This window comes from Pelobates fuscus, chromosome 7, assembly GCF_036172605.1.
Source record: "Pelobates fuscus isolate aPelFus1 chromosome 7, aPelFus1.pri, whole genome shotgun sequence".
Taxonomy (NCBI): domain Eukaryota; kingdom Metazoa; phylum Chordata; class Amphibia; order Anura; family Pelobatidae; genus Pelobates; species Pelobates fuscus.
The window spans coordinates 128970018-128996795 of NC_086323.1; the positions used below are offsets into that span (position 1 = coordinate 128970018).

Below are 26778 nucleotides of genomic sequence, written 5' to 3' on the forward strand. Positions count from 1 at the left end.
TATGTGGGCATTTCTCACCGTTGTATGTTAGGTGTGTGTCGAGCGAAGGGTAAAGCATAGCGGCATCATTAGCACTGGGGTATATTCAGTCACAGATGGGAATCTGGGGGCTAGTGGCATCAGTGTAATCAACTAAGGCACATCTTGTTTGCGTGGGTTAAAAATAAAAAGGAAATCACTTGGCATAACATTGCTAACAAATATCAGGAACATGCTAGGTCGTCTATGCTTAATAGCTAAAAAAAAAACACAAAAAAAAAACATAGTTCTAGCAAGATATTACTGGCTATTACTGCATAATGTTAAATTAGTGGAACATGCTTATGCAGGGTATGTCAGTGGATGGGTAAGTATTCTTAGCTTTAAAACTAGGTACATATCCTGACAATTTAGTTATGAGAGACATATGCACTTGCTAGGTAGATACAGTGAAGGTTGGCAGCAAATGGATTCAAAGCAAAACAAAATAAAAACATAAAAAAAAAAAGGTACAGGAGTCCACCAGATGAATAGTAAGCCAGGAGGAACAGATGTCTTCAGGGCAGTCACTGCCTTCTCACCCGATCCCCAGTTTGATTAGAGACTGCTGAGATCTCAGACACCTGGAGGGTAGGCTTTTGTTGCTTGGAAGCACGTACGGTGAGCCTTCTGCTGATGTCCCCAGATCCGTGCTAGTACTGGAGCCGCCATTTTGAGGAGTTAGGAGACTGAGTGTCCCTGATCGGCGCCCCCGATCTCTGCATGCTTTGAGATTGTCCACATGTGGGGTTGTTCCTTGCCCGTCGCGGGTTGCTGGGGTCGTTGAACGGCAGGCAAGTCAGGTGTGTTGGTTGACCCACCTCTGAGGCTTGAGGTCCTGAGCCTTGGCGTCTGAGGTACCCGGCACTGTTTCCCGCCCTGTGGAGCTTTGGCTTTGTTTCCGTATGGAGGCCGTTCTGCTTTTGCGAGGGGGATTTCCCTGTAGGTGGCGCCGGGTAGCCTGGCGGATCCACGCTGCTGCCGCTCTTCTCTCCAGTTTATAGAGCCATCTCCGGTCGGTGTGTTTCAACCAGAGGTGGGTGCACAACCGGTCGAAGAACTCCAGGGTATGCCTGGGTGGCTTAGCTAGTGTATGCTGAGTCACAGGCTGCGCATGTACCGCCATCTTGGTTAGGCCCCGTTGGTCCCGTTTGTTCATGTAGTGGTGTGGGGGTAATCGTCCCCCGCCGGTCCAAAGGGGGGGGGCAGCAGGGCTGCAGTGGTTTCTCGCTTGTGGGTGCTTCCCATGCCGGGGAATCGGTCGCCTCCCCTGGGGCACCAGGTCCTGCTCCGGTGTAGGCCGCATGGCCGGTGTGGGTTTTGCCGTGGAGCTCCGTTGCCAGACAGGCATCATTTCGTGCGTCAGGGTATAATGCGTCTTTTCCCAGTCACCATGTGCCACTATCGCCTTTAGGTTGGTCGATATCAATGCAATTACGCCCTGAGTAGCAGGAGCTCTGAGAATGTGCTGCTGGCCATCTTGGTTGTCAGGCCCCGCCCCCCCTCTCACTTTTTTAAAATCATGAATATGAAAGTATGTGGAAATTAAACGTTGGCGATTTCCTGTCTGATCGGTAGCCAGAGAGACAAGTGTTAATCAGTGTTTTGATTGTGATGGCAGATCTAATTCTGTAATATGTTATCATATTTTATGTAAACATAACAAAGTAAATTTCATGTGTATAGTCTTGGTTGGGAGTGACCTTTTCTAAGTGGTTGTTGACCTTATAAGCCAGCCACGTATGCGTTTATAAACTAGTATGCTGTCTCTAATCTTGAAATAAACATACTCATAATAATATTATCTACCAATCAATAACATTAAAAACTAGTCACTCAAAACATTCGAGGTATTACTGTATGCCTGTATTATCTGAGCTTACAGGCGAGCTCTAAACCACAATGTATTTTTTTAACTAATTATTCTGCTGGCTATTTGCTTTAACTACTTGACCTAGACCACCAACACTATTGCAAACGTTTCACAAATATCTGTGCTTTAACCAAGGATTTGCCCCGATTATATTGTTGAAATCGATCCAAAAATTCCCCAATAATGATCTTCATATCAAAGTATATAGTTTCTGGAACTTTTTCAAGCAACATACTTTAGTTTCTGTTTGTGCAATGGGTGCCAACTGTCTTGTAGCATTTTGAATTTGTAATTTATTTTTTTAATATATGAATGTGACGCGTTACTATATCATTTTTTTTTTTTTTCCTGGGGAACATGAGCATGTGAGTAATGTATGCCCTTTACGTGAACAATAATATGATTGCGATGCATGGGTAAAGTGGTGTTTGAAAGCATTCTCGATACTGTGAGCTCATCTTGTTATTCTAAACAGCTGCAACATGTCGCAATCGTCTGTTTCCTTTTTCAACATTTGTACAATTTTTCCACTGTTTACAAACCACTTGAAAATAACCAGTTTAAGAGATCTGATACTTTGGAGACACAAAATTCCTTGCCTTGTGCCTCAGGCACAAACTCATGTAACAGGTGAATGGGGAGGTTCTTCCAAGTTAATCTCCCATCTCGTTCTGCTCCACCCATCCCAGGACAAAGATTTAAATGTAAGAGACTGCAGGCATTGCTTTTTTTTTCCCTGCTATCAGAATGAAGACCATTATCTGCTTGCTGCTAGTCTTCTTGCTGGATCTAAGACCTCTTCATGGAGAAGAGGAATCTTTGCCAACGAAAGCAGCAGGTACGAGGAAAAAATAATGTTATCATGTTGCCTGTGGATCTTGTCTAATTTGGATTTCAAACAGAGTTATTCACTAAAGTGTGATTTGTCAGTAATTCAAAGGGAATAACAATTTTTAGGTCAAAAGAGCTGAATTGTAAACATTTCACAAATCAGCAATGTCTGTGCCTTTACGGCGTTCTAGAATGTAGTTTTGCGACTAGAACACACTGGGGTGTTATCCACCAAAGAGTAAATGGACGTAAAAATTTGCAAGTCAAAATATCAAAAGCACTGTGTTATTCTCTGAAGCCTTGTTATAAAGCTGATTTTAGACTCAATGACAGTGCAGATGGACATCCTTGACAATGCAGATGTTTGGTAAGTTCACTTCCTTTGATAACTTTACCCTTTAAGTTCCTGACTCTCGATAAATTGGCCACTTTAATCTTCACAGAAGCAACAGCAGCCAACATTGAGCTGTCAAATTTTCATGGATTTAGAGAAATCATGGGACGTGTATTGCAGCAATAATTTGACTACTGGTTATTCCTGTTCTAACATTTTGTTGTCTTATAGTAATTGGAGATCTCACAGGCACTACTTTTTTACAGTGTAATAAAGTGACAGCTCCTAAAGGGTTGAGTATGGTCCTATCCATAGATTGATACACTCACCAGTTTCTAAGCTTACAAACATCCCTTTCATAATGTATACATACACGGAATAAGGATTCCTTTAGTTCTAATATACAGAGACCAAATAATGACCTCTGTTGTCGTGAGAGGTAATGGGGTGGTACATTTTGTATGGTCTGTTGAGTCATTAGCATGAGATGTAGATAAGGTTTGTTTGTTGAAGGGTTGGGGTGACTTGGGATTGATAGGTACCTATTTACAAGATGCTGTGGACTGTAACAACCATGATTCTCAGCTTGGCAGAGCTAAGAATTATGTTACCGAACCCACATGGCACTACAACTCACAATAATATTTAATGCAAAATGTTGCGTATGAATGTATCACAGAGTTCCACAGCAATAAAACTGACAATTTATGTTTATGGGTGCATGAATGTATCATACAACTCCACAGTAATAAAACTGGTTGTAATGTTTGTTGTATATCAATATATCACAGATTCCTACAGTAATAAAAAATTCATTGTACTGTGTGGAATGTATGTGTATAGCGGAACACATGAAAATACATTATTATTACTTACATTCACATGGCACCAGAGCTACATTATTATGCTTAATTTGCTTAAGGGAGAGATGGGACATCCTATATTAACTATTGCAGAGTTGGCCTAGCTGGTGTTAATAAATAAACATTTCATGCTGACTTAGAGATCATATTTCATTTATGTTATTGATTCACATTTATCTTTAAGAGGTTAAAAATACCTTGGTTAATTGCCCCGAGAACACCCATCCCCCATCTATGTCTTCTATTTCCACTTCTTCTGTCTCCCACCCTCCTTTTCTCCTATCTGAATGAGAAGTCATTCAGGCATGAAAGGTATTATAAGGGCAATTATTGTGTTGTTGTTTTTTTAATTTGTGTACAGGAGATTTCACAAAATTAAATGGGTTGCAGCACATATTCCTAAAGTATTTATCAGAGTATGTGTGTCTTGGACAGCTTGTAACTAGTAGTGTCAGTCAGCATACATTCTTCTGTTCTTCTCTGAAATTTTATAAATGGATTTAGGAATGCGTAAGAAGCATGTGAGATCTAATTGTTGCCCTACACAAGACACTAATTGTTGCCCTACTCTTGTGCATAAGTCTTGCACTTTGATTGTCTGTACTCAGCGATAATCCGTAAGAGTATAGATTACAATTGAATTGTCTCAAAGGTGACCAAATGGCCCCAAGTCCATTTTTTAGGGGCATCAATTATGGTGGATGTATTTGTCAAAGTCATTAGAGACTTTAGTGGGCAAGCCATGCAGGATTAAAATTGTCAAAGAATGCACTGTGATGTCTTGACTTGTAAAACCAACCATCCTTCCAACCACAGGATAGTTGTTGACAATATTTGTCTGAATCTTTGAATTGCTTATCAGAACAGTATATCTGATTGGCAATTTTTAAGGCATTTCTTGGTATGTTGCTGCAGGCAATAGTTTATATAATGTCATGGTAGACATTCTATATGTTCTCGAGTTGTATGTCAGGAATGAGTGAATGCAGTTTATCGGGTCTGGTGTGAGGGTCGTCCATGTGTTCAGAGAGTTTTTGCAGGGTGTCATGTAGGGAGTTAGTGGAGTGGCAGTTTGGGGGAGTTTTTGCTCACAGAGTGGCAAAGTGGGGAAGATCATCTTTTCCAAAAGGAGAAAGGATGGTGATAATGAAGGTTTATAGTTGTAAGTTAGGGAACATTTTCATGAGTTGTGCTAATGTCAGTATAAATTTTGAGGTGACATTTTCAAAGCCAAGCTGTCCCGGTAATTGTAAGGCTCAAGGATTTTCACTCCTTAAGGCAACTCTTAATACCATGGTGTGGGATCTATTCAACACATATAGGAAAAGGGGGGGGGGGGGGGTGAGAAGATTGGTTGGCCTTATGATGGGCTTGATGCACTTTTATCCTCATGATTACTGTGCTTAAGTTTAGTCTGTTATGGTTTTATCAGGCAACGTGTTATCATATAGATTTGTAATGAGATAGAAAAAAGGATGTACAACTACGTATACCAAAGTAGACGAATAAGCCCAGGTCACTAGGCCAAAGACTTTCTGAGCATCTAGACTCCAAAGCACAGCATTTGGGGTCTCTGATTTCTAACCTAAAACCGCCTGGTTCTGGAACTTTGCTAGATTTGGTAGGTTTACTGCATATTTGACCTCCTCCTTCAAGATATACAAGCATGATAGCTAAGCATTGTGTAGGAGATCCACACCCAGTCGATCATTCTCATGGAAATTTGGAATAGGTGCAAGTAATATTTATGAAAGATTGAATTAATAAAAATCATATCAGAAGTCTGAGAGCCATCTGTCAGTGTGATACTGAAAATGGAGTACCTACCTATTTGTTGTTTAGATACATACATGATGTTGCAAAAGTTTCTCTGATTTATTTTTTCCATCTATATATTGAATTCAAGTTATGAGGAAGCCCTATGGAGCATGAAGGAGTAAAGTAATTGTTTGTTTCTGTGTACATTAGTTTTCACAGGAAGAGGAGTCCATATAATGGAGATGGGCTTGTGTTACAGAATCATTAAACTGAATAACATGGACAACTATTCCTTCTAACACTTGTAAACATATGATAGAACTCGGAAGGAACCCTTGTCATAGCTTATGAGACCTGCCAAAACAGCATGGGGCCTTCAAGACAGCGATGATTGTTGTCTGCATTGTTGGTCTAGATCGATTCTAACATTGCAGAAAGGACTCCCTGCTTGTGTGCTGAAATTCTCTAGTTCTCCAATCTAGTACAAGGCAGGGGTTCTTCAAAGTTACTTATAAAATATCAAAAACCTAAAAAAAAAAATCTATATTTCAGCCGTATTACCCAGCATATTGCAAAGAAGCAAATTGTTACAAAGTAAAAATAAAGCCACCAAAATAGAAATAGGTAGCAATTAGAATTACTTGGCATACTAACCTAAAGACATGCTGAATACATTATATAAAGCTGTATTTCTGTATTGACCACCCTAATATCTTTCAAATACAGACATCAAGACACACCCTCACACCTCTTCTTAATATATAAACATAATAGCACACCATGCATATCTTTTCCAAATGCACAGGAATCAGGGCACATCCATCTTGTCTAATCCTAACATACAGATATGACAACACAACCCTCTTAACTGTTCCAAATAGAGAGACATGCAGACACATATCTTCAGAACTTTTTTTTATACAGCCATAAGCACCCATTTCTCCTTTGCTCAAAACACAGAGATCGGGATTTTCACCTCTCCACAGAATGCTCAACATTATTCTATGTTTGACCTCAGTGAACTTTTTTTCCTGCAGACAAACCTGGTGTATGTCCTCCTGTTGTAAGCTTGGCACTTGGAGTGTGTAAGAAATCGTGTACAACAGATAGTGAATGCCTTGGTAATTTGAAATGCTGCCGAACCGGATGCGATGGGTACCAATGTCAAACACCAAATGGTAAGATTACACTATAGATAAGTTGTTCTTTTTACACAGCCTCTGAATTTTCCTGTGCAAACAATTCTACAAAGCATTAAGCCATCTCTGTTATAAATGTAGCACAGAAAGATTTTAGCCAGATCAAAAATGCTGCCTATAGATCTAGTACAATAAAAGTGTGTATAGAAAGCCCTACATGCAGTAAAGGGCGCCACAACACCAGTGTCAATAAATTGGACTGTTGGCACTCTGGTATGAGGATATCGCTTATGAAACATTCCACTGGATTTGAGATGTTGTCATACATAAATGTAGATACAAAGCGTAATCATAGTGTAGTAAATCAATTTAATTAATGATAAATAAAACAACACTTAAACACACTCACAAAAGGAATTACACATGTACAAAGAAACATGAAAATGAAACAGTGCCAGCATGGGCTCAATCCCACCGCTTAGTTAGGAAGACTACCATCTCTTTGCATCCAGGGTTCAAAGTCCCAGTTCTTATGCCCGGTTTCTTTCCAACAGCTAGCTATCTTGTGGTGGTCTTAGCTCAATGCATTTCGTCCCATGTCCTTGGATTTCCTCAGGAGATGCTTTCCCACTTAGAGTTCAGAATTTAAATACGCCCTATCCCGTATCCACACGATTCGGCACTTTACTGAGTGTCGGGATCGACTTGCATATGTGCCGGATCATGTGAATGTGGTAAATGAAGTATTTCTATGTTAAACTCCAGATGTGAAATCATCTCCTCATGAAGTCCGAGGACAAGGGACAAAACGCGTTGAGCTAAGACCCCCACAAGATAGCTAGCTGTTGGAGAGGAGCCAGGTATATGAACTGGGACTTTGAATCCTGGATGCCAAGAGAAGGTAGTCTAACCTAAGCGGTGGGATGGAGCTCTTGGTGGCACTGTTTTATTTGCACATTTCTTTGTATATGTGAAATTCATTTTGTGGTTGTGTTTTAACTGTTGTTTTATCTATCGTTAAATGGATTTACTACACTATGATTACACGATTACTGTTTTTATCTACGTTAAATAAATACTATAGTCACCAGAACAATTACAGCTTATTGTATTTGTTCTGGTGAGTATACTCATTCCCTTCAGGCTTTTGAAGTAAACACTGTCTTTTCAGAGAATAGGCATTGTTTACATCACCGCCTAGGGTGCCCTCCACTGGCCACTCCTCAGATGGCTACGAGAGGTGCTTCCTGGGTCAGTGCTGCACAGTGAGCAGCACTGCCATTCAGTGTCTCTACCCTCTGCATGAAGACACTGAACTTTCCTCATATAGTTGCATTGATTCAATCAATCTCTATGAGGAGATGCTGGTTAGACAGGGCTGTGTTTGACCTGTGCTGGATCTGCCCCTGATCTACCTTCTTGACAAGCTCAGTAAATCCAAAGCTTTCCTATCACTTTTGATGATGTCAGGCAGATCATGTCAGGTCCCCTGCCCCCACGTCGCTCTCAGTGACCTTGCGTACCCCATCACAGCGAGCGACGTCATCTGGTCCCTGTCTCCAGACTGGCAGTGTGTCTGACGCTGCACGCTCCAGAGCAGCTTCCTTATATGTGTGCTACACCCGGTCATGTGACACAGCACACAGTGATGACCTCACAGACCACAAGGGAGGGAAGAAACTCCTCCCACGTGTTATGGTTAACACTAATTGGAGGTTAGCCAATCAGACACACCCTGTGTGTATATAAGCTAACCTCTCCTTTGCCTCAGTGCCCTGTTGTGGTCTTTGGTTTACCATTAAGCGTTGCACTTGTTATTTGGATTTCCTGGTTACTGATATTTGGCTTTGTCTCTCGTTATTCTGTCTCTCTGTTTCCCTTGGCCTCGGCTTGTATTTTGACTATCCCTTCTTGCATAATCCGACCATTCCAAGGATCGGTATTGCAATTCTCTCTACTCTGTCCTGTCTGCACCTTAGGGTTCCCTAGTGAATGTTACAGATCAGGGACAGAGCCAGCAGCAGACTGGAATTAATGTAAGATATTGCTATGGGGGTAAGGAGGACCCGGGGGGCTAGATGGTGGTTTTAACACTATAGGGTCACAAATACATGTTTGTGTTCCTGACCCTATAGTGTTCCTTTAAAGGGACACTATAGTCACCAGAACAACTTCAGCTTATTGAATTTGTTCTGGTGAGTAGAATCATTACCTTCAGGCTTTTTGCTGTAAACACTGTATTTTCAGAGTAAATGCAGTGTTTACATTACAGCCTAGTGATAACTTCACTGGCCACTACTCAGATGGCTGTTAGAGATCCTTCCTGTGTCATGGCTGCTTAAAATGCATACAAACATTCAGTATCTCCTCCCTCTGCATCAAGACACTGAACTTTCCTCATAGAGATTCATTGATTCAATTCATCTCTATGAGGAGATGCTGATTGGCCAGGGCTGTGTTCAGGCCCGGACTGGCCATCGGGCATACCGGGCAAATGCCCGGTGGGCCGCGATGGCCGTGGGGCCTCGGCCGGCAGGGGAGATCACAGGATCTCCCCTGCCAGCCCCTGCAGGGCCGGCGCTATCCGAGCGCCGGCCCTGCTCTGTGCCTCCATGGGCCGGTGGGGAGATCAAAGATCTCCCTTACCGGCCCAGAGGCACTGAGATGCGGCCGCTTGCTGGGGAGGGAGGGAGGGAGGAGAGGACCGGCGGAGCTCTAGCGAGCAGCTCCGCCGGGTCCACTCGCGAGGTCTGATCGTTGCCGTGGTTAATGCGGCAACGCTCAGATCTCGCGAGAGTGAACTCTAGCCTGCAGGCTAGAGCTCACTCTCACCACTGGACCACCAGGGACAGGCAGAACGGCACCCTCCATGGCAGCACGGCACCCCCCCTACCATGGAAACCCGGCTTCCCACCCCCTCCCTGGCTAAAGGTAAGAAGGGAGGGGGGATACATAGTTTTTAGTTTTTATAAATAAATTAAAAAAAACATATTTATACAAACACTGTGCTATATACACTCACACTAAGAGCACTCACACACCGCACACTCATACTAACATCACCCTCAGACACACATAGCACCTTCACTCACACAGCACACTCATACTAACATCACCCTCAGACACATACAGCACACTCATACTAACATCACCCTCAGACACACACAGCACCTTCACTCACAGAGCACCCTCAGACACACACACAGCACCTTCACTCACACAGCACCCTCAGACACACACACACACACACACACACACACACACAGCACCCTTAGACACACACAGCACCTTCACTCACATCACCTTCAGTCATACAACACACTCACACACAGCACACTCTCACACATATACAACACACACACGTATGTATAATATATAAAATAACCCTCAGTAAGTTAACGGACAAAAAAAAATAGAAACATAGAATGTAAAAGTAGATCAGAACACCCTCACAAACACAGCACCCCTCTTACACACACACTGCAATCCTCACACACATGCTGCACCCTTCACACATACACACAGCGCACCCAAAACACTGCGCCCTTCACACATACAATCCGTCCAAACACATAGAAAAATATGTGTTTGGACGTATTGTATGTGTGAAGGGCGCAGTGTGCTGTGTGCATGTGTGAAGGGTGCAGCATGCATAATATTATTATTATTATTATTATTGCCATTTATATAGCGCCAACAGATTCCATAGCGCTTTACAATATTATATTCTACAGCACCACTACACACATTACGCTCCAGATACACTCTAGATCCCTTACCCTATATACACTCTGAATCCTCTATACACACACACACAATCTCCTATACACACTCTGGCTCCTTTACACACAAGATCACTGCTCTGGATCCTTTACACACACTGCACCACCTACACACACTACATTCCTGACATACAAACTCTGGATTCCCTATGCACACTAGACATTCCTTGTAAGCAAACACATACTACATTCTCTAAACACACACTCTGTACAACCCCTACACACACTACAGCCCGTATGCACACACTCACTACATCCCCTATAGACACTATGCCCCCTATAAACACTCGCTACAGCCCCTAGTCACACATAGTCACACCACAAACACAAATTAAATTGACCTATTTACACAATACCACACCACAATCAGCTTACTCAACACACACGCAATCCCACAAGCAGGCTCCAAATACATGCACCATACGCTTTTCTGGCCCTTTTGTCCTCTGGTATGCCACTTATGGAGACACCAGAGACAAGTTAAAAGCAAACACAGCGCAAGCATGTTATTAAATTTGCTTGCACTGCGCAGAACAAATACAGGGCCTTTTTCTAATGCCAGAGCTCTTCAGCCGGGCTCTGGGCATTGAACTAACATGCTCACTTTGAGAGGGGGCGTGCTTGTCATTAGTGATGACAAAACACACCCTCTCTGGCCCCGCCCCGTTCTCAGGGGGCCGCTGTGATTGAAACATGCCCGGGCCAATTTTTTTTCCCAGTCCGGCCCTGGCTGTGTTTGAATCATGCTAGCTCTGCCCCTGATCTGCCTCTTTGTCAGTCTCAGCCAATCATATGGGGAAGCATTGTGATTGGATCAGGCTACCACTGCTGATGATGTCAGTAGACTGTTTTTTTTCTGAGACAAACAGCATGCAGATCTACAGCTTTAGGCTTGAATACAGTAAGATTTCTATATTTAGGGAGGCATGAGGGGCCCAGGGGAGCTAGATGGTGGTTTTAACACTATAGGGTCAGGAATACAAGTTTGTGTTCCTGACCCTATAGTGATCCTTTAATGTATAAAAACATCTCTAATTCAGTGTAATTTTTCATAACCGATATCCTCATACTAGAGTGATAAATGTACAATTTATTGACCCTGGTGATGTGGCATCCTCTACTACAAGTAGGGTTTTCTGTACGCACTTTTGTTGCATGTATATTTTAAGGATTAGAGAGTCATCCTTTTATAGAGGTTGCCTTCACTAAGTGTTTTTCACCTGACCTTTCATAAGCCTATTTGTTTACTTTTGCACTATATTGTTTATATAAAGCTAGTTACATGTTTGTTTAGATTACTGCTCCCCCTTGGGTTTTTGATGGATTAAAAACCCAATTACACTTTCCTTTATTGAAATGCTAGCACAGACTACTTACTCACTGCAGCTCGATTCTTCTACGGTGATGTAATCTATTCTGATGATTTTTGGTATGTAACTTTTCTATAAATGGTGAGCTACTGGCTGGCTGAGAGCATCAGCTGACCACTCTAGTCAATCATCGGTCGCCCCTGCCTGGCGGCACTCCACTCCAATTCAGAAGCCAGATGCTGCCTGCGGGACCTTGAGATTGGCGCTGGAGGCAACCCTTACCTGCGCTTCCCCATCCCACTTTCTGACAGCCGTTATCATGCACCTTGGGTCAGTAATCCCACCCAGTGCTCAGTAATTGGTAACAGTCCATTTATTTGTAACATTGTGTGCGAATTCTGTCTGAAGCATTTTGTCAGGAATTCTAAAAAAATATTTTAAAAGACTTAAAAATAATGAGCATTGACTTCTTCAGTGATTTCTTCAGTTTTTTGGCTTAGTTCTTAAATAATTTCAATAGACACATATTAAAACATAAGATAAATGGTTTATTACAACATAAATATTAAGATATTAAAAATATAATGACAGTTATCACTAGAACAACTACAGCTTATTGTTCTGGTGAGTAGAATCATTCTCTTCAGGCTTTTTGCCGTAAACACTGTCTTTTTAGAGAAAATGCAGTGTTTACATTACAGCCTAGTGATAACTCCACTAGCCACTCCTCCGATGGTTACTAGAGGTGCTTCCTGGGTCAATGCTACACAGTGTATCCACCCTCTGCATGAAAACACTGAACTTTTCTCATAGAGATGCAATTAATTGATTCAATTAATCTCTATGAGGAGATGCTGATTGGCCAGGGCTGTGTTTGACTTGGGCTGGCTCTGCCCTTGATCTGCCTCCTTGACAGTCTCAGCCAATCCTACGAGGAATAATTGTGATTGGCTCAGACCACCACTTCTGATGATGTCAGCAGACAGCAGGCAGTTCTAGGGCAGAGCAAGCAACTGCAGACTTGAATACAAGTAAGATTTTACTATATTTAGGGAGGCAAGAGAGGGTCGGGGAGGGGCTATATGGCGGTTTTAACACTATAGAGTCAGGAATGTATGTTTGTGTTCTTGACCCTATAGAGTTCCTTTAACCCCTTAAGGACCAAACTTCTGGAATAAAAGGGTGTCAGACATGTCATGTGTCCTTAAGGGGTTAAAGGAAAACTCCAGTGCCAGGAAAACAATCCGTTTTTCTGGCACTGGAGGTACCCTCTCTCCCTCCCAGCCCCCAATCCCCAGTTACTGAAGGGGTCGCTGTCTCCTCCTCCGTGCCGCTCCTCCTACTGTCTCCGTCGGCCGGTGGGCGAGACCGATCCCGCCCACCGGCCGAGGAGACATAATGTGCATGCACGGCAGCGCTCCCCATAGGAAAGCATTGAAAAAGATTTTCCTATGAGGAAATGAGCGACGCTGGAGGTCCTCACACAGCGTGAGGACGTCCAGCGACGCTCTAGCACAGATAATCTGTGCTATGATGGAGGAAGTGACCATCTAGTAGACAGCCACTAGAGGTGGAGTTAACCCTGCAAGTTAATTATTGCAGTTTATTAAAAACTGTAATAATTACACTTGCAGGGTTAAGAGTAGTGGGAGTTGGCACCCAGACCACTCCAATGAGCAGAAATGGTCTGGGTGCCAGGAATGTCCCTTTAACCCCTTAAGGACACATGACGTGTGTGACATGTCATAATTCCCTTTTATTCCAGAAGTTTGGTCCTTAAGGGGTTAAGGAGGAAGAGTCTCTATTAGCTGTCAAACTGGTTTATAGAACAATAGACTTTAAAGGTGGTAGAAATCTAGATGTATCAAAAGTATGTATTATGGCATCACATGTGTTTGGATTTTTTTTGCTACACTTTGCATAAGAATTTCACTTCTTTTCTTTCCCAAGGCAGCCACCATTGTACATCTGCTCCAAGTATTCACTCTGTCACATATTCCCAAGTACTCCTTCTTTGACTATTACCGAAGTATCTGCTTGCTTTGTCCACAATTGTGATACATTGCTTCCTGTTTACGAACATGCTGTCTGAAGCCTGTAGTTATAACGGACCCAAAGCCATTCATTAGTGCTTGATTACTAACCACTGTCTTGATGACTGGGCTTGTGGCCAGGCAGTACATTATTATAGTAGTCAACATGTGTTTATGTGTTTGACGCTCGTGATTAAAAATGCTGTTTTATCTTAAAAGATTTTCTTGATCTACTTTTAGAAAAACCAGGAATTTGCCCTGAGAATTCAAATAGCACCACCTGTGACAGTACAATTCACTGCTCAGCTGACTCAAAATGTATGGGGGACCAGAAATGCTGTCCAACCGGATGTGATGGTTCCGCCTGCCAAATTCCTAAAAGTAAGCATTAACGGTAAAAAACAGCTAGTAGAAAAAAAAACAAGCATTGGTGAAAAAGTATGACAAAGTATAGAGGTGTTTATCTGACAAATTGCACACATTCCCAATCTGAGTTATAAAGCATGTATTACCTATATGTTCTGGACGCAAAGGAGAAAATGATACCTGATTTGGTTAGTGTCAGACTCTCTCATGTGGGATAATTTCATCAAAATTGCAACAACGTACATAAAAAAACAACAACCCCCCTCAAACTGTTGATATTGCAGAAATCTTTGAGATTGGCTCAAAATATTCATAAAACCAAATTAACACCTCAAACCTTAGATACAAATATTAAGATCTTAGATACAAACAGAAAGCTTTTATGTTTGCCAAACATTAAATGGAAATTGTATATTGGCCAGATTTTGTCTTGAGACTGACACATCTGGTCAAAAAAGTAACTTGCTTTCTGCTAGGGATTTGAAAGAATTCTGCACTATTCTTTCCCTGGTATCGCTAGCAGCTAGCAGACAAATAGTTAGCAAACTTTCGGAAGGGCAATGTTTTACCATTTAGTGGCTGGCTCGCTGTAAAAATTAAAAATACTATGGCTTGCCTTTTTAGAGTGCTATGTTTAATTGTCAATGTCACCTTGAATCATCAGTCTGTGTGGAGCCCTCCATTGGCTCACTTGAATTAATTTTTGTAGGGCGGTTTTTCATTTATTATTGTTTTTTTTTTTTTTTCTTTGTACTCTGGGCATATGCACAATATATGGTCATCAGATAGTGTAACCAAAGCCACTTTGTAAAAAAGCAAATTGAAAAAATAAAAACCTCTAATCGGGCCTGGAATTTTTCAGGAACCCACTTGGGTCTCCAACCTAGGTCAGCCCTTCTTCCTCTATGAATACAAATATTTTGAACTCTGTATTCTACATTAAGCTCATGCTCATTAACTTTTTTTTATCTTGTGATTTTACAGCGATATAACACTTTCTCAGAAAAACAACATGAGCGATGAAGAAACATTTTAAGTCCACTTGTGGATATGAATTCGTCCTATTACATAACTGTGTACTTGAGAATAATCTTTTGTATGGTGATTAAAGAAATATATAAATAAAAAAAATTTAAGTTTGTTTGCTTTCACCTGTACTTGGGAATGGTGATACCAAATGCCTACAATCACATCTTCATTTTAGCAATTGAAAACTAAAGAAAAATATGCACAACCATTAAAGGAACATTCCTGCCACTATAGTTCTAAAGTAGCTGTTTAGGCAACCAGGCTCACTCAGATATCTTAATAATCTCAGCCTAACCAATCCAATCAAATCCTTTGCCATAAGCAAGCATTTGGAGGCTATTGCGCATGTGTGAGAAAATATCTCTAAGGGGACCGTTCAGCACTTCCATGCAGAGTATAGAGAAGTTAAACGCCAGTGCTGCATACTATGCAGCAGCACTGGATAAGGAAGCACCACTAGTGGCCATCTGAGTGACCGCCACTAGAGTTGTTCCTAAGCACCAATGAAAACACTACAGTGGTTACACCAAAACTACTACATTAAGCTGAGGTGGTTCTGATGATTAGTGTCCCTTTAACCTCTAATAAAAAGTTTTGAGATTGTAGTTCCACCCTATATAGTCTACCCTTTCCTGGTCGTGTGCGTGAAATCACTCATGTCCAGGGGATATGGTGGCACCCACTGACCTCCGTGTTGACTCTCACAGTCACTCAAGTCAGCAATGAGGATTGGAGTTAAATGGTGTTTTTGTTTTTTCCTAATTTCTAAAAAACAAAAAAAACTCACGTTTCATTTAAGTGTATTCTAAAGTTCTAGATAAGAGACATGACAATTTTTTTTTTTTTTTTTTACAGTTCAAATGCTGATAGATGGATTTGATAGGCCTATGGCTCCTTTTGGGGTACTGATTCTTAAGTTACCCTACAACGACCTACCATTTGTTAAAGTAAACAACATGGGGTGTGTATCAGGATCTATTTTGAGCTTTGTTATACAGCCATTTTAGCACCACCCTCCCCCAAACAAAGTTGAAAAAATTGCTACTGTAATAAAAACAACATATTAAATTGTGCTCAGCTAGATCTCCGGAGTACGGAATGACCCCATTCACACACCACTATAGCAGAGGGAGCTATAGTTCTAGGAATACAGTTTTGTATTCCTGGCACTATAGTATCCCATTAAGGGAAGAAAAATCATTTAGTCAAAAAGGGGATACATGTCAAATAAAAATATTACAAAAATTATACCAAGCAAACAGACAAAATAAAGATAAATCAACAGAAAGCTCAAACACTCACAGTCCTACTGAAGCAACACTATGTTCTGTCCTGAAATAGATTCTAGTGAACAATAATTTGGGTGAACAATTATCCAACACAACTGCAATTTGGCTGGTTGAGAATATATTTTTATAGTCACCAACTATGTGTATGTAGTGACAGTGCTCTGGAATATTTATATATACAAATCAATTATGTAAACCATACATCCGTTAGCCATTTGGCTACAACAACTTGTCAACAAAATGTTCTACCTGAATACGAACTTACCAATCATTTGGTCACATATGAGGACCTGGAACATATTTATTTGTGACTTTCCTACAGTTCGTAAGAATATTGTTGGAACCAAAGCACTTCAGCTGTCAGCCTTATTGACTGGGGGCCTGGCTAGAAAGTGCTTCTTAAGGAGGGCAATATCTCTAAGTAAAGGAAAATATGTGCATGTAATTTGTACCTTTAGTAGGATTTTGCTGCTCCAGGTGTTTTTCATCCTTTGTGGTATTAATCAGGAATAAACAAAGGATGGAATTCTTCCTCTACCACACAGTATGAAACACTTGGCAACATATTGTGTTGTATATTTATTTGGGTTAATAATGTCAAGAACATGTCACTATTTTGCTGGTGACAATTCTATTTTTTTCTTAACCCATCTTCTCAATGCCCTGGGCACCATATTCCCATCATTCTCTGTATACAGACGTGTGCCACCATTCCCTGTGTATAAAAAGTGTCATGTTGGCCTATTATGCATTTTATAATGGTGTAAGTTTCCTTAATTTTGTTCACAAATTAGTGTTTTCCAATGTAATACAAATTTTTTTAAATAAATAGTGTGTCTTCTTTATAACAAGTTTTTCTGCCACTCCAAAAGTGGTGAATTTATGTAATGGGCAAAGTGCTTTTGCCGTCTTTGTTTTAATGCACATAAAATAATTAACTCAATCCTTGAAATTGTGTGTCTTTCTTAGTACTATGGTTACTAATTAGTTTTTTTATATATATATAGATATATAGATATAGATATATATATATATATATATATATATCTCTATCTCTATCTATATCTATATCTATATCTATCTATCTATATCTATATCTATCTATCTATATCTATATCTATCTATCTATATCTATCTCTCTCTAATCTAATCTTTATTGAGAGGGTCATAGAAAAAAAAAATAGTCACAATTAGATGAACAGACTAATAATACTTATATGACTTTTGAGGAGTCCTTATGTTTAGACTTGAAGACCATGGTATTCATAAAGAGAGTTTCAAATAAAAGTCGCACAGCTAACTTTTACTTACATTACTTGACTGAGTCATTAAAAAGACTACTTCCCCAAAATAATTTCATCTTAAGTAAAGGGACTCTCCAGTGCCAGGAAAACATATCCTTTTTCCTGGCACTGCAGGATCCTGCAGTGCCCCCGTCCCTCCCACCCCCCAATCCCATGTTGCTCAAGGGGTTAAAACCCCTTCAGTGACTTACCTGAATCCAACGCCGATGTCCCTCGGCGCCGGGTCAGGATCGGCTCACGCTCTTCCCCCGCCAACGTGGGACACCTGGAGTGTCCCTTTAAGTTGTTTTTAGATCAGGAGCCCCTGGGTACTGCCTTACCTAAGAGGGTTAAACCTTTTTAAAAAATGTTTGAATGGTTTAACCACAAAATTGGATCCTAACGTCAAGAATACACTATGCAAAAGCAGTTTAACTCCTGAGGTAAGGGGATCCTCACATCAAGACACCTTCATTAAGACTGAGTTGTTTTGAGTAAGGAGAGTCACTTTAACTCTAAGGTGATGGTTCCTTTATTATACATGGTTTCCTTGCTGGGACAGCGCGGGTCTCCTCATGTTCTTTATTGGCTGAGAATAAAACAGTGCAAGGTCTTCTAATATATTCTATATTTAAATAGGTTAAATTAAAAGTAATCCGTATTAAACACATTAGGATTATCCCAGTGTCCCTTTTAGAGATTTAAAAAGCTAAAATTCTCTTGTCTTCTGGATACATCAACAAAACTCAGAAGATCGGCCAAAACATGCAGTTCATTTAAAAAGACCTTTAATATTATTACAAATAAATATTCAGCTTTTATGGCTTATTAATATGCAGCACCTGGTAGAAAAAGACTAGACAGTTAAGGCATTGTAAGAAATGCATATTAATGCAAGGGTTTAGACTAGCATTATTATGGTTATCTGCATTTACAAGGTCGACTTGTATTGGCAGCGGAGCTACAGCTCCAATAAATAAACCTATGGGACAGACCCAGTACTATAACTTAAAAGTTTTAGTTGCAGAACTCAGCACAGCTGAGGGCGGAAGCAGAAAAACATGTCCGTGGTTAAAACAAGGTTTCATGGTCACATCTCTCGTACATCATTAATCCAGAGTCTTGCTTCTTCTACATCCTTCCGAACGACAAGCAGGATCTCACATGAACCTCTAGCAATGCACTCCTGCAGGAACCCTCTGCAATACAAGAAAGAAAATAAATGGACAAATCACAAAATCAGACGATGCTTTATACTTTAGAGGTTTCCACTTTAAACACCTCAGATTAACATCTAAAACATGTCTAGGATTTTTCTTAATGGGACACTATAGTCACCAGAATAACTCCAGCTTATTGTAGGTGTTCTGTGACTATAGCATGTCCCTGCAGGCATTTTAATGTAAACACGGCCTTTTCAGAGAAAAGGCCGTTTTTACATTACGGTCTAGGGACACCACCAGTGGCAGTCACTCCTGTGTCATTGCTGCACAGTGTGCAGCTCTGCATGGAGACACTGAACGCACCTCAAGGATGTATTGAGTCAATACGTCTATGAGGAGATGTTGATTGGCACAGATAAGTGTTTTGCTGCACATGCGCAATAGCCTCCCAATGCTCTCCTATGGAAAAGCATTGTATTGGCTGAGATTACCAAGTTTCATGATCTCAGCCAAATAGGACAGAGCCTTCTGTGACCAGACCTTCGCGGCAGTGGAAAAATGTGAGTAAGCACCTTATCTGTATCTGAAAATTAAAGTGGGGGAGGGGGGAACAGAGACCTATAAGTTTGTATTCATGACACTAGAGTATTCCTTTAACTATAAAATACACGCGCTCTCTCATTCCCAATAGGGTATTGTAAGGTAAATAAAACATATATGTCTTACAAAGGGTTGGATCAACCCTTTAAAGTTGATCATTCGTAATCCTACAAAAGAACACAAGTGGACATTGATTTAACGTGATTATATTTCCGCATTACAAACTGATATGCAATGAGGTTATATTCCAGTTAATCTTTCTTTCACCAACAAAATTATACAGTTTTCCCTAGAATGAATATTAATCTCTACCAGAATACATACCTTGGCTCACGTGATGCAATAAGCTCACAGGTCAGAGCATGTGTAAAGTATTTTAGGCATTCTTGGGATAAGAAATCCTGTTCGGCAGGCTATGGTGCCAATGTCATCAAATGGGCAGTGAACAGGTATAATGTTGCATTTCAGTTTTTTGAACTGGACAGGTAAAGCAGAAAGCAACTAACAGCTTCAGTACGGTTAACATCTGCTTTTATTCACCCAAATCCATGGACTAAACAGCACAGTAGGACAGACTATAAAAAGTTTTACATATTCGCACAGCTACAAGGTGCTTGACAATAAGCATCTTGTTGAGGTGCAAAATGCATTACATGTGTTATCTGTCCTGCTGTGCCATGTATTTGACCTTAATGCTGTAGATGTCACTGTTAATTTGGTAGGAATTAAATCAATGTTCATGAATTCAAACTTTGGTTTGAATTTGGTTGGTTGCATTGGATCAGAACTGCTCAAATGGCATGGGTGAGAGAATAAACTTCCCCAATATTATAAATAGAGACTAACAATAATAATGTGTTTTCTATAGGCCTCTAGGTCATTTAATCATTGCATCCACATTGCTCAAATCCCTCTTACATTGTCCCCAAGGTCCACAACCATTTTCTATTCCTATATGATTGGGATATCAGATATTTTGTAGAATATGTAATGATTCTGACTCTTACATCACAAGGTGACCAAAATATAGACCACCAAGCCTCCATGCCTAATGGCACACGGGGAAGTCTAGCTTACACATTCAGTTCTTCAACTTTATGTACACTTTGAAAACAAATGCACAGAGAGCTCACACAGTCAAAGTTAATCACCTTTACTTGCCATGAGCTCTGTGTACTGTGGACACCCACTTTAATGCAGTTCTTGCAAGTCAAGGAGAGACTAACAGTTTGAGCTGTCTCCTGTACTTGTGCCAGCTCAATGTGGAATCAATACGTCACCATATGTCAATGTTTAAACACCCTTTATTTAAATAGTGTATCTAGTTTATTTTTTTTTTAACAGATCCCTTCAGGAAGAGAAATTCTCTTTTGGAGTGCTCACACTGTACACATGGCTGAGGGTTTTAACAGCTCATTGTATAGGTGCTTATTATTAAAAGGTGGTTGTTAAAATAAGCAAATGAGCTCACTGGATAATAATCATTCATACAGTTGTAAACAATGACTCAATCAGTATTTGCTAGCATGTTTTGCAATTATCAAAGAATAGAACTTGTGGAATGTGCATTAAAGACGTAACTAAATGCTATTAGCTGACGAAACACATAGAAGTCTTTCATTGTAAATCATTTTATCCTAAGGCGAGTCAATTTCATAGAGACAACATCCAATAATTACCAGTTAACGGACAACAAGCCAGCTTTTTTTCAAATTCCCGTAACAGAGGAGTATATTCCTATGCAATTGCGAAAACTTTTAAAATTGGATTTGAAACTTAGATTGTCAGTGGAATCGAACAGATTGTGGACTATATAAACAATAACCACAGAGATAAATCTAAGGAGAACATAAGCTGGCTAGCATTTAAAAACATACCCCAAAAAAAAAAAAAAAATGTTCGTGTCATATCCTCCACATAACCACTGCAAATTATCAAGGAACAAGAATTCATAAACTAACCTAATGCAACATTTTTCTTTACTGGAGGAAAAAAAAAAATAAAAATAGGAATATACACATAAAAAGACAAACACATACTGGAGCCCAAAATATAAAAAAATTCAGAAGAGGAAAACAGACTGGCAGGATGTTGTGCGTAAGTACTGCCACTTTCATAACAGCCCTAATTAGTGATATTCCATAAAAGTGCTTCTAGTGGCAAGAGTTTGGTGTGCACAGACAAAGAAGAGGTTTATGCAAGATTTATTGTATTTGATTATTTTGATACAAACTGACTTTTTGCATTATTTAAAGTTAACCACAAATTTCATTTTTGGTGGATGAAAAGTATAGATTCAGGAAGATGTTTATTTAATCTATGGAATGTTATAGTGCAGGGGTGCCCAACAAGTAGACCACCAGATGTTTTAAAACTACAATTCCCGTGATGATTTTTATGCCTATAGAACGACAAAGCCTCATGGAAGCTGTAGCTCTACAACATCTGGATATTTACCTTTTGGGCACTCCTGTTCTGGTGAAACTGCCAACCTAAACGTATAGACAAAAAGATATACTTATTGAAATATTTTTATTTTCACATCCAAAAGTAACCTCTGGGAATGGGCACATTGGATACATGTACAGTTCCCTTCCAACAAATTATGCACATGCAGAGAGGGGCACATTTAGAGGATTCTGAGTTACTGGAAAATGGTCCATCTGTGTACACAGTTGCCCTTGGACTTCTGATTTCATGAACTCAATGTAAAGAGTTCATCAAGATATAAGGATATAACTGTTCATCCATGCAAGTGATGGCAGTCACAGGACATAGATGAATTGTATTTCATATGAACTCTTAATATCATTAAAAATGGAAATATGGCAGATTTCAATGCACCGTCAATGAGCACAAAACGTTATTAAAAGAATAAGTATATCTTTATCTATACGTTTTGTTGGCAGTTTCACCAGTCACTTTTGGGGGTCTCTGCATATTTTTTACATGCTATAGCTCCTAGCTATTCATCTGCCAGGAGCTCTATCAATGTTGCAATCTCACACGTGAAAGAACAACACTGAGGTCTATGGAGGATCTTGCGTGATTGAGGGAGACTACATTGATCAGGTTTTGAATGAACGAGATAATGCCTGAAATGAGGTATAAGCCAAAGTGTCTTATGATATCTTCAGATTTTGTTGGAATTTTAGTTTAATTCAATGAGCGTTTTGTAATGATTACATCTTTATAAAATACTCATAGGTGACAGAGCCACTTAAAATCTTTTTTTTCTTTTTTTACATGTCATTACATTCGTCAGTTCTAATGCAATGTATTTCAGGTGTCAGAATGCTGTCTACTGCACTTGGAACAACTTTTTGTGGTCCATTGCCTGGGGCCTGATGATCATGTTCCAACCATTGCAAGCTTACAGAAATACGCAACTAAGGGCCCAGAACCAGAAGTTACAAAACACTAGGCTGAAAAGTCTTTAGGGTCTAAATGGTAAACTGAAAACAAAATGAATCAAGTTGGGATTATACCAGAGTTGTAAAATATTTTCATTGCATTCAATTTTGCTTCAGTTTAGCAAACTCAGTTCTTAATCTATTTTATTGTTAATAAAGCCCCCAGATTATTGTACACTAAAATAGATTTTAGCAAATGGAACACTTTGCAATCAACTGGATTTTGGAGATCTATTTGAACGACATGTTCTGATCAGATTTTATTCCTTCTGCCTGACACTCCAATATCCCAGCACAGAGAACATAACAAGAAACACATTGATTTACTTACTTAAGCTCCACAGGGCCTCCTAGTTTGGCTGGGGCTTTCAGTTTTGAGTCCAGATTGAAAAAAACTCCATTGATTTCTCGTACAGCGATCCAGTGTTTGCGAGTGATGGGCAGTGAAAAAAATCCCACCGATATGGGAGATGGGATATTCAGAATGAAACCAAAAATCTCGCTCAAGACTAAACTTTCCAGAGACCTTTTAGAGGGGAAAAGAAATACAAAATATAAAAACGTGAAAATCCAAATTACCTATCCAATGAATAGCAACAGATCAGAGCACAGCACTTGTTTGCACATCACCATAGTAAACAAATATTTCATAATGTATATATATATATATATATATATATATATATATATATATATATAAAAAAAAAAAAGTGTGGCTGGATAATACAAAACAATTTGACTCAATGAAAAAAAACCCAAACTATTCTTTTAAGGGAAAATAAAGAATTCCAGTATAAGCATAGCCACTTTGATATATACACACTACGATGTGCCACACTTTTAAGGGCCCCAGATAGATACACAATTTTGATGAGCTCCTATGGTCTTTCATAGAATTCGTGAAGGAAGAAGACTAAATATGTTCAGTCCAATATGATGGTGTCACTCACACCATGTGCATGAGTAAGTTTCAGTGATTTAATTGCTCTTTAGCATGTCATCATACAAAGGAGGCATCTGATGCACAATTCCTTTGGATGTATTGAGTATGTGCTCATCGGTGTGATTCATATAAATGGTAACACTTAATTTGGATATAAAATAACGTGATGTGCACGATGTATATTTTAAAATGAACTGCAATAAAGACTAGTTTTCTGTGTATTTTAATGAGTTTCAATTAGCATTTTATATGCATAGTTAAGCATACATCATTCTGTAGACATAACTACACTCATTAGAAAAAATAGGAGTATTATTAACAAGGATGTTTTTTGTTTTGTTTGTTTTTTATGTTCTGTGCCAGGTGCTGACAAACATCTTTCGTAAGAATAAGACTGTAGCGAGCTGTTTATATGAGAAAACAACAAGGTACAGACACGGAACTATTTAACACTCAAGTGGAATTATCAGGAATTCAAATAAAATGTCACATTTTGGGCCAAAATAGCCAAACAGGAGATAAGTTGACTTGTCTTTTTCTCAATTCAACTACTTTGGCTGAAAATAAAAAAAATGTTACTTTGAAATACTGAGCAATTCAATTTAGTGAATAACCATGAAAGATCAGTAGAAAAGTTAATATTTCGAAATTATATTAACCCGACTACTTGGATTTGTTAAACTATAATCTATAGTAAGGTCATTTGTTATCTAAAACCAAGTGTATTTTATGCTTTTTCATATAGTAGGTTTGATGGTCGATGCTTGGGTACAATTTTTCCACTGCAGCATCTTCACTGCATATGACCCTCATGCAAAAAGTATGCGAGACAGGTGTAAATGAATCAGTTTACCTACGCAGGCTAGTTATAATACAAATGGTTTTAGACATTTAAACTTTTCTACTTGTTAGTCACCATTAAAAACATATACATGTCTCCAAGCAGGACTTTTTTTTTTTTTTTTTTTACTTACTTTCGTTTGTCCCACCACACAGCTGCATAGTCTAATGTCTGAAGAGCGGCCATAATAACATTAACATCATAATTACCAGTTCCTAAGATGCTGCGGTGAGGGTTAATCATGGTGTTTGGGGACAACCTTAAAAGTAAAAAATACAAAAGAAACAACATGAGAATGGCAATTTAGGATTAACTACTTATACAGTCAAGTTAGCCATTACAAAGTTCGTCATGACAATTAAGTCTTTAACATTTCAAGTATTATTACCATCTTTAATGTCACCTCTGCTTGAGGAAGAAGCAATATTTTGAAGAGACCACTTTAAATGATACACCGTTAATGTGAATACACAACTAGTCAGCCCAGAAAAAAAAATGGTACCTTAGACACTGAACATAAAAAATAAATATATATCTATTACAAGCCATGTTTTAAATAGACTACCTCCATGTGCTACTCACTTGAATCAAACTATACAATATTATATGGAATCTAAGGCATTTTAAGTATTCCCTGTAGAGAACACTTTCTCAAATTTTAACCTCTGCCCTTTGGAGTTTATTCACTAAAAACAAGAGGAGATTTAGTTGCAGTAGTGACAGACAATTTAGCACTTTTTTTTTTAAGCTTAGCGTATCAAGTCTGTTAATTTTTTTTGTCTGTTACCTCTATTGTACTGTCATTTTTTACAACATACTTCTTTTGGGCAACACAATGGATTTAATAATCTATCACTTTTTCTAGTAGAACAGTGTTTGATTTGAATTCTCTCCCCCCCCTCCTAAAGCCATAGTAGCTCATTCAGATTGGTTGGTAATAATACATTTAGAACACTGTTATACCCGCCCCCCATACACTTCGACTGTACCCCTAATAGGAGCCTGGCAGCCAGCTGGTACCCAAGGCAGTCATTGTTAAGCCTTAGCTAAGCATCACGGGAAATGTAGTCCGCTCGGGATTCACTACCTCGAGCGCTATGGGCCCAGTGTTACTAGGTCTCCCCTCTCACCCCCGGCAGATGTCTTCCGCCAGCTGCTGGCTGATCTCCGGCCTCTGGAGCAGGTTGTTGAGGGCGTGCACCGCGCACAGCTCGAGCCGCTGCCGCTCGTGGAATACAGCCTCCGTCATCCCGACACCCGGAACTAACTGCGGAGAGCGCCCTGACAGCTCCTAATGTAACTACCAGTCACGTGACGTGACGGGCGGGGCTAGCGGTGTAAACAAAAAACGTCATCACCCACTATCCCTTTATAACAAGTAGTATGGTTTGTGTGTCATTTGATCCAGTGCCAGGTGTGGGCAGGACAGCCATACAGTGTGATGGTACACACAAAATAACTATGGGCTGTAAACAGTCCAACTAAAACAAAATCTGCAAATTACAGCCTTAGAAATAGCCCTAGTCCAGGAGGTACACTTGTGATGGCTCCCAGTCAAACAGGGTTTAGGTTTAGTGAGTAACTACCCAAGGGTGAAACCATCTGGATCTAGCAACACTTTGGCTGCTTTAATTCAAAATTTTCCCACATCCAGTATATCATAACGTCATTTATTGATGACAGCAGCAGTTAAAAATATGCATTTTTTACCTACTATTTATTGAATATACCTCTTAAGAATGTATATTATTATTATTATTAGTATTTATATAACATCAACTTATTCCGCAGCACTTTACAATATTCTGAACGAGGAGGGGAGATTTAACAATAAACTTACTAATATTGTGGGGGGTTGGAAAAACACTGGGTAGATGTGTTTCATACTGACATGGCTATATATATATATA

General features: G+C 39.7%; 2 protein-coding genes across 2 annotated transcripts; one reads left to right on the forward strand and one right to left on the reverse strand.

Moving 5' to 3' along the window:
- The first annotated feature begins 2506 nt into the window (after positions 1–2506).
- Positions 2507–15441, forward strand: LOC134568812 (WAP four-disulfide core domain protein 2-like). The gene is made up of 4 exons (XM_063427484.1): positions 2507–2729; positions 6715–6855; positions 14182–14322; positions 15292–15441. The coding sequence occupies exons 1-4, from the start codon at positions 2639–2641 to the stop codon at positions 15297–15299; spliced, it is 381 nt and encodes a 126-aa protein (XP_063283554.1). The 5' UTR covers positions 2507–2638; the 3' UTR covers positions 15300–15441.
- Positions 15442–18690: 3249 nt separating this feature from the next.
- JOSD2 (Josephin domain containing 2) lies at positions 18691–26179 on the reverse strand. The gene is made up of 4 exons (XM_063427485.1): positions 25999–26179; positions 25002–25127; positions 23416–23610; positions 18691–19107 (listed from the first exon to the last, which is right to left on the reverse strand). The coding sequence occupies exons 1-4, from the start codon at positions 26115–26117 to the stop codon at positions 18999–19001; spliced, it is 549 nt and encodes a 182-aa protein (XP_063283555.1). The 5' UTR covers positions 26118–26179; the 3' UTR covers positions 18691–18998.
- Between the last annotated feature and the right edge of the window lie 599 nt (positions 26180–26778).